The 8568-nt window shown below is 58.1% G+C and overlaps 1 protein-coding gene and 1 long non-coding RNA gene across 2 annotated transcripts; one reads left to right on the forward strand and one right to left on the reverse strand.

Moving 5' to 3' along the window:
- Window positions 1-3: 3 nt before the first annotated feature.
- LOC146754992 (uncharacterized) lies at window positions 4-7317 on the forward strand. Its single transcript, XR_014938589.1, has 2 exons — window positions 4-852; window positions 6715-7317. It is a non-coding gene; the product is annotated as an uncharacterized LOC146754992 (long non-coding RNA).
- LOC146754993 (maestro heat-like repeat-containing protein family member 7) lies at window positions 277-6322 on the reverse strand (the record flags this gene model as incomplete). The annotated part of the gene is made up of 18 exons (XM_085526682.1): window positions 277-1118; window positions 1233-1292; window positions 1385-1493; window positions 1582-2019; window positions 2325-2501; window positions 2716-2853; window positions 2997-3111; window positions 3273-3410; window positions 3494-3672; window positions 3892-4039; window positions 4142-4296; window positions 4442-4591; window positions 4812-4918; window positions 4995-5175; window positions 5308-5412; window positions 5683-5769; window positions 5885-6002; window positions 6129-6322. Coding segments are annotated over 18 exons (2769 nt in total), but the record flags the coding sequence as incomplete, so codon positions are not given.
- Window positions 7318-8568: the final 1251 nt, after the last annotated feature.

The following is an 8568-nucleotide window of genomic DNA, read 5'->3' on the forward strand; positions in this document are numbered from 1 at the left end:
ATGAAGACTTCACTGTCATCACATAGCAAACTCCACAGGTCCTGAGACAGCTCTAGAAGCATCTTCACTTCCAATGGCAGTGAGGAGTTGGTACCAATGGACAGAGCTGACGGGGTGAAATGCTTTCTGGTATCACTGTGGTACCGTTAGAAATGTTTGGTTCTGTTAGAAATGTTTTCTTAACTGTCGCCTCCAAATCCGGCGACAAGTCAAGGCTGCGTGTGAAAGTACCGTGCCTCCGCACATGGGGAACAGATGAGACTCACACACAGTGCGTAATGCCAAAAGAACGAATTTAATGCCTTGCAACAAATAGTATATACCGGTACATGTGACCGCCCCCATCAGGTACTTGTGACCTCCCTGACTCCAGCCCAGGTGCACCCAACAGCTTTGTCTCAAGTGATGCACGGTCATAGTTTACAAATCCTGATGAGCGGGCTGAAAGGAAGTGATCACACTATGATACAGGAACATCCCCTTCACCCGAGATTTCTGTCCAGGTTTTGTCTTCTCCAATTTAGAAAAGGCTCATTGGTAGGCTAACAGCATTGTAACCAGCATTACTAACACATCAAATGCCTATTCCCATAGATTCCAGCATTGGTAACATTAGATCCTATTTGATTCACATCCAATTTATTAATAAAATAGAAGCACACTGGATAATAACCTGGACAATGCCTAATAATTGCAGTTCCTGAGACTGCATTGGAAATGCTAGAAATTCTCCCATTATGTCGCTCCGCTGTTATCTGCAGTATAACAGGTTACAAAGCAGCACACAGGCCCAGTCACTATGAAAACTGGATACTAGGGCCAGTCCTAACGACTCCCATTTACTTTCCAAAAGCACAATTTGTGCGGGCGATGGGGCAAAGGGAAGTGATGTGCCCGAGGAGTGGGGCTGAGCAGCAGGCAGGAGATGCTGGGAGCTTTGCAGGGCGCTCAGCTGTCTGCCCGGGAGGAGCGCCACCTCCTCCATGTGCCACGGAGCCTGGTGGAGAGCTGCCCAATGGCTCCTTGTGGATGTGGCCTCGTTTCCTTCAGGATCTTCAGCGTCTGAAGGGCCAAGGAAGCGACAGCTGGACTGGGGTCATGCTTCATTCCCTGAAGGCCTGCGATAAGAGGAACAGAGAGGCATGATGACCCAGCTCTCCCCTCTGGCAGGAGGGAGTGAGGGACAGGCATGTCACCTGCTGGCTGCCCCAACATCCCACTCCCTGGCTTACTTTGGTAGATGTGCTCTCTGTCAGCCCGCTGCTCATCCCTCATGTGCCGCCCTAAGAGCCCTGCGAACACAAAGCCCCGTCAGCGACCCCCGCTGTTCCGTGGGTGCAGCATGGAGGGCCGGGGATGGGGGAAGCTCAGCCTCGTGGCTCACCGATGAACCTCACGGCCTCCAGTCGCAGGGTTTCCTGCAGGCTCTGCAGGTAGAGCAGGCAGTCGCCCAGGTAGTCCTGCGCTGCACTCTGTCTCCTCCTCTTGGTCAGCTGAAGAGGGAAGAATGTGAGGTCAGTGCAGGCTGGTCCCGACCCTGTCCTGGGGTGTGGGAATGGGCATACTGTTGCGCATACACACCATGCAGTCGCTGATCTGCCAGAACTGCTCTGTCTGCACCAGGTGCTCCAGCTTCCTCCAGCGCAGGAACCTTGCAGCACCAAGGAGGGCTTTCTGGGAGGCCTGCCAAAGAGCTGAGATAGCACCGCAGCCCGAGCAGCCGCAGAGCCCGTGTCCCCAGAGCCCCTCTGCAGGGAGGATGCAGCAGCAGGGGCTGATGCTGCTGTGGGCTGCAGTACTCTTGATGTATGGGGGGCACCACGGGAACAGCATCACCCTCCCCCAGATGAACCTGATTCCCACCTTGGACACGTTCTCTTCCTCATCGTGCAGGTGTAGATACAGCAGGATCAGGTTCCTGCACACCGTCTTCTGCATCTTCCTCTTTTCTTGGCCCTCCACAAAGCTCAGCGTTTTGAGGAAGAAGTCGATGGAGAGCTGACGCACCGTGCCGGACTCCTGTGGAGGAGGAAGGAAGGACATCTGTGTCAGCAGCTCCAAGTCCATGGCAAGCAGGGACAGCACCACCAGTGAAGTGGGGGCAAAATCTCCGAGCTGAGAGGATGCAGATCTTGAGGATGCCCTCAGAACTGCTCCAAAGTGTGCAAGCTCTGCCCAGCGGAAAGTCTGCCCAGGACCACGCAGTGCCTGAACCTGGTGAGCGGCCAGGAAAGTCCCCTGGTGCGCTGTCACAAGGCAGCAGGCATGGGCACGCTGGGCTGGCAGCCACATCCCTCGTGTGCTGGACTCCCTATCATCCTTACATCGTTAAGCAGAGCTGGGAGCTTGCCAGCCAGCTCCAGAGCCATGACGCTGAGCTTAACCTCCTTCAGGAGGTGCAGCAGGTTGCTGAATATTGGTAGGGCCGTGGCACGGATGTCACTATCTGCATCCTGCAGCTGCTCCATGATGCACGGCAGGAAGATGATCATTGTCCTTGCCTGTGGGGAAAAACACCCCATCCTTTAGGTACGGCAGCAAGCGTAATGAGGGCAAGGCTACTCCAGTACCAGCCCTGAATAGCAGGCAGTGATGGGGTGGGCAGAGCGCACCAGCTCCTCACTGCCTGAAGAGTTGCCGAGTTGTACATGGCCCCGCTACAGCCCCATGGCAGGCCCAGCCCAACCTGTGGCATTCCTGGCCACCCCTGCTCACCGTGTCCTGCCTCTTGCTGAGCTGCAGGATGCCCCTGAGCACCAGCTGCTGCATGCCCACCCTCTTGCTCTGCAGATAGTGGGCAAAGATTCCTATGATGCGGTGCAGCTCTTTGCTGAGGTCCATGCATTCCAGCATCTGCAACAACACACGTGGCTCTTAGTGCTGGATCTAACAGTCAGCTTGGGGAAAGACAGCAGGCCCCGAGGGAGGCAGCAGGGCTCGTGCTGCCAGTGGCCTTGCAGCCTCCAGTGTTCTCTGCTTCTGCAGCTGTTGCTCACCTCAACGAGGAAGACCATGGCCACCATATCCCAGGAGTAGAAGTTGGTGCTGAGCAGCTCAACCAGCTGCTGGAAGATGGGGTCACGCAGAGCAGCAGGCAGTTCCCTCATCACCCTGCAGGGATAAGAAGGCACCGTGAGCCCTGAACCAGGCAGACGCAGCTCTGGCTGTGCAGCCCTCTTGCCACTGCTGCAGGGGCCACAGGCTCTGGTGCTGTGGCTGCAGTTTGGCTGAGAACTGGGGACCCCCGTGACACCACAAGGAAGGGCTCCCACCTGGCCACCACCTGCACACCCTGGAGGTGGGTCACAGTGCTGAGAAGCGCGTCCCAGCCCCCCTGCTCCTGGATGGCCTCCATCTGCTTCTGGAGGCCCACGCTGCAGAGCAGCACCTTCAAGGACTGCACCGCGGACCTGCAGGTGGAGAAGGGTGTGAGTCACATCAGGAGCCCCAGCACCGGGTCCCTGGGTGCAGCAGGGGGACGGGGATGTGGCACCTGATGGGAGTGAGCTGGTGCTGCTGTTGCCCCTCCCAGAAGATTTCCACCTCCTGCAGCGTCAGCTCCGTGGTGAAGGACACTTGCAGGAGAAGGGCTGGGAAGAGCTGGGGGAAGATGGCTTCAGCCTCCTTGAGGACCAGAGGCAGCTGGAGTATCTCTGGTAGGATCCTTGCTGCCTGCAGAAAGCACCCGGATATGATTCTTGCCCTGTCCCCTGGGTTTCCACCCCGTCTCTAGAAGTGTAGGGATGGAGAAAGGGAGGGGGGGGGAGGGAGACCCCCAGAGCCCCAGGCAGGTCTATGGATGCATCCCAGGGCAGGAAGAAGGCTCGGGGGTGGACAGGGAAGGGGAGTGGGGACTCAGCTGGGGTTCAGCTGGGTGAATGAGGAACTCACGGCCAGGGCAAGGACACGTGGCCTCTCCTTGATGAATGGGGAGGTGTGCTGCAGAGTGTGGTTTATGAGCACTTGGAACACCTCCTGCAGCACCGTCTTCACGGTTGAAGACTCCGAGAGCATTTCCCTCCACATGGTGACAGCAACTCTGCAGGTCCCCAGGGCTGTCAGCGTGGCTGCTCCTGCCTGGCTGATGGCCGTGGGGTGGGGAGGGGGGGGGAGAGGAGCCCTGAGGGCTGTGGCCCCATACCTGGAGCAGGTGAGAGAGCAGACCAGCAGGCTGCTGACCATCTCCTTTGGGAATTTGCTGGCCAGCACAAGCAAGGCCCTGCTCAGGCTTTCAAGAGCTGGCTTGGCTTTGATGGAAGGCAGGCTGCTGTGGATCGCCTTCACAATCTTTTGCACCTGGAGGGGGGGAGCATGGGTGAGAATGGGATGGCACCAGAGCAGGGCCCTGCTGCCATCCCCACTGCTGCCTGCCGGCCAAGCGCAGTGCCAGGGATGGAGCAGAGCCCCCAGGGCTGGAGCGGAGGCAGCAGCAGGTTCCCACCTGCTGTGGAGGGAAGCGAGCCTCTCCTGCGAGCACATCCACCATGTGGGCAGCCAGCTGGGTGCTGTGGAGGCTCGGTGCTTTCATGCTCTCAATGGCTGTGAGTAAAATGTTGACCTTTTCAGGGTACAGGAGGTATTTCAGAAGGACCTGTGGGAGGGAGGAGAGGAGGGATGACTTATCCTCTGCTTGGCTGCTCAGCTGTGCAGGTGTCCCAGGAGAACTGGGAGCAGAGGCTGTGCTGGGTGATGCCAGGGATATGAAGCGTGAGGGCCCCAAAGGCACCAGGGCTGCTCGGGGACAGTGCGTGCACTCTTCCTGACACTGCAGGCCTGGGTTCTCCTGTGGGCTCAGGGTTTGCTCTTTGTACCTCGAAGATATTTCTGGCTCTGTCCTCACGGGAAACCTCCTGGTGGAGCGAAGTTTGGCTGTCCCAGAGCTGTGGTACTGTGCGCTCCTCCGGTTGCCATGGCAGTCCTGGACAGGAGCACACACGGTGTCAGTGAGGGGTCTGGGCATCTGGAGGGACCTAGCCCAACACAACTCCTCTCACTTGGGGCAGCGATGAAGATGAAAAGCTGATGAACAGCATTAATCGCCTCATCTCTGGTCCTGTCATCCGTGGAAGTGCAGCACAGGATGAGGTGTCCGACCAGCTTTCCCAGCACGGGGAAGCGTTGGTTCTCCTGGCACTTGTGCTGGAACACCGCGGTTCCAACGAAGCAGGTGCACAGCTGGGGAGAGAGGCAGCACGGCTGAGTGGGCAGCAGGGCCCAGCCCAGGCTCTGTGCAAGCCTGGACACAGGTGGGCTCTGGCTGGGGAGCCAGGATGTGGTCCCAGAGCTGAGCGCGCCGGGACTCCCTACCTCAGGCAAGACGCAGGTGTTGCTGAAGGCGAGCAGCCTTGCAATGCACACCACAGCCCTCTCCTCCACGGCCGCCAGCTGGCACGTGGTGAAGGGCAGCAGGAGCTGTGGAGAGAAAAGTTGCTGTTGTGCCCACAGCACGGGGCACTCGTCCTTCCCCTTGCTCCCCAGCTGCAGCGGGGTGGGTGGTTGCGTCCCTGTCCTGCTGCAGCCCTGCCATCTTCCCGCTGCTCCCCACCCATCCCTCTAACACCACACGGGCTAGTTTTGGGCCAGCACCCCCTGCCCGCAGCAGGCCCTGGGGGGACCTCGTGTGGATCCCTCCTTTGTGGCCTTGAACCATCCCCGCAAACCCCAGCATTGCCACATCCAAACCTCCATGATGTTCTGCAGCTCCACGAGGACAAAGCGGCCAGCGCTGCTCACCAGCACCTGCAGCAGGTGGTGCAGGGCTTCCATGGTCTGCAAAGGAGGACAGGGGTCAGGGCGGCCTGCCCTGCTGCGTCCTGCTGGCAGCAGAGGGGCATCCCGGGTGCTGGTGCCCAGGAAGCGTCCCCAGGGCTCAGCTGATGCGCACCTCCACGTAGAGTGCCGCATCCAGGTCCGCGTCGTCCTCGTAGCGAGGGAGGTGGAGGACGCTGCCGAGGCAGGCACGCAGGAGACCGTTCTTCTCCTCTGGAAGCAGCCATGCTCCACTGCGAGGGGAGAGAGGGCAGAGGTGTGATGCTCCGCTCAGCACCCTGTGCCCTGCAGCCTGTCCCGCTCAGGGCCCCGGCTGGGACCAATGCCTCCACGCTGGCAAAGCCGTGCTGGGGCAGTACCTCATGGCGGCGATGGTGCTCATGGCCTGCTGCCGGAGCTCCGTGTCCAGGTGCTCGGTGGGCTCCTCCTGCAGCAGCGCCTGTGGGCACAGCGGGATGGGATGGGATGGGATGGGATGGGATGGGATGGGATGGGATGGGATGGGATGGGATGGGATGGGATGGGATGGGATGGGATGGGATGGGATGGGATGGGATGGGATGGGATGGGATGCGATGGGATGGGATGGGATGCGATGGATGGGATGGGATGGGATGGGATGGGATGGGATGGGATGGGATGGGATGGGATGGGATGGGATGGTGCAGTGTGCCCTGCTTGGTGTGCAGAGCCCAAGCACCCCATCCAGGCCCCCAGTCCTGGCCCTCGTTCAGGGCTCCCCAGTGACCTTGCAGTGGAAGGGCTGTGCCCTCAGCCCAGCCCTGCAGTGCTCCATTACCTCAATGCACAGCACCACCTTCAGCACGTAGTCACACAGCTGGCTGTGGACCACGCTGTCCGTGATGGCAGCTGTGCAGGCAGTGCGGACGCAGGCCAGGAAGCGCAGCTTCTGTATCTGTGTCTGAGACAGGAGGGGAGTTACAGGGGTTGGCATCGGGGGACCCCGGCACCCTCTGGGCACAGCCGGGCAGGGGCAGCCATGGAAGCACAGAGTGCACACTACCTGCGGTCTGCATGCACAGCAGGCGTCGATGTAGCTCAGGGGATCCTCGTCCTGAGGTGACACGACGGAGGCAAAAGGATCCTCAGCTGAGCCCACAGGCCCCTGCTGGGGCTGCACCCCATGCACCTCGCCGGGCCCCTGCGGGGCCGTGGGGGTGCGGGATGCTCCGCGCCTCTCTGGCCAAGCCTCTCGAACTCGGAGTGGGGGTCTCTGCTCCATCTCGCAGCGAGGAACAGCGGCGAATGAGCCTCGTGTTCCAGCTCTGCCTCCTGGTGGTCAAAGCCCATTGTAACGGGGCTGTGATCTCACCCCATTCCATCCGCCTCCACATAGAACCCCTCCTCTTGCACTGGGCTCGCCCCAGAGCCCCACAGCCGTCCCTGTCCTTGGGCAGGTTCGGTCTGGAAGGAGCCCTTGTATTCACTGTGTGTGTTTGCCACAGCTGCAGTGTTGGGATCCGGGAGTCCTTCTTCAGTCCATCCCCGCATCCCCCCCTGTCAAATTAAACCATGTTCTGGTCTCCATTGGGACGGAGTTGATTTTCCCTTCTTGGCATCTGGTGCTCTGTTTCGGCTTTAGGAGAAAAACAGTGTTGGTAACGCAGCAGTGTTTCTAGCTGTTGCTGAGCTAGATGGGATGGGATGGGATGGGATGGGATGGGATGGGATGCGATGGGATGGGATGGGATGGGATGGGATGGGATGGGATGGGATGGGATGGGATGGGATGGGATGGGATGGGATGGTGCAGTGTGCCCTGCTTGGTGTGCAGAGCCCAAGCACCCCATCCAGGCCCCCAGTCCTGGCCCTCGTTCAGGGCTCCCCAGTGACCCTGCAGTGGATGGGCTGTGCCCTCAGCCCAGCCCTGCAGTGCTCCATCCCTGCAGGCATTCAAAGGCAGGCTGGATGTGGCTCTGGGCAGCCTGGTCTGGTGGTTGGCGACCCTGCACATAGCAGGGGGTTGGAACTGGATGATCTTTGAGATGCTTTTCAACCCAGGCCATTCTATGACTGTACAGTTCCATACTGGAACAAAGATAAAATGGTAACTATGTAAAACATGGAGTCAAACCTGTGTGATTTGTCCACACCAGGAGGTGATTAGAAAACAATTTGTAAGCTACAAAGCTGCTTGCATGAAAGGAAAAGAAAATAAAACTACAAGAATAAGGGAAAACCTTTCTTCCTGAAAATAGGAAGAATAATGGACCTGACATGAAATTTGGGTGAAGCTGCCTGATTTTATGAAGCTATTCCCATTGTTTTCTTGGTGCTGTGTTTCCCAGATGAGTGGTTTCTGGCTGTGCTGCAGCACCAGTCTGCATGTGAACATCAACTCTATTCACCATCTGGGAAGATTAGGACTTCCCTTCTCCCAGCAGCACCACTGAATTACAGTTACTCAGTGGTTAAACAAAGGAATCCTTAAAGAAGGGTTTACAGCTGTCGTGTTATCTGAAGTGCTTGGGGCATTCTGATGCTATTAAGCTCTATGTATTAACAAGTTCAAAAAGAAAAGGTAGGCATCTGATTGTTGTGACAGTTTCTAAGTTATTTGGAAAGCTGTACCACCCAACCACTCCTTCTGTTTGATGGAGGTGACAAAGCTCAGTTTAATTTCTGACTGCTGTTTAAATTCTGAAGCTCGAGCTGGTTCCTGGAGCAGAAAAAGCTCGGAAGCTGTCCCTCCTACAAGCAGGCACCTCTGAGCAAAATATGACATCTCAATTTCTGATGGTAAGGTCAGGAGACCTGATTCCAGCGTCTAGCTTTCGG

Source organism: Coturnix japonica, chromosome 37 (genome assembly GCF_054131305.1).
Source record: "Coturnix japonica strain WE chromosome 37, WE-NBRP24, whole genome shotgun sequence".
Taxonomy (NCBI): domain Eukaryota; kingdom Metazoa; phylum Chordata; class Aves; order Galliformes; family Phasianidae; genus Coturnix; species Coturnix japonica.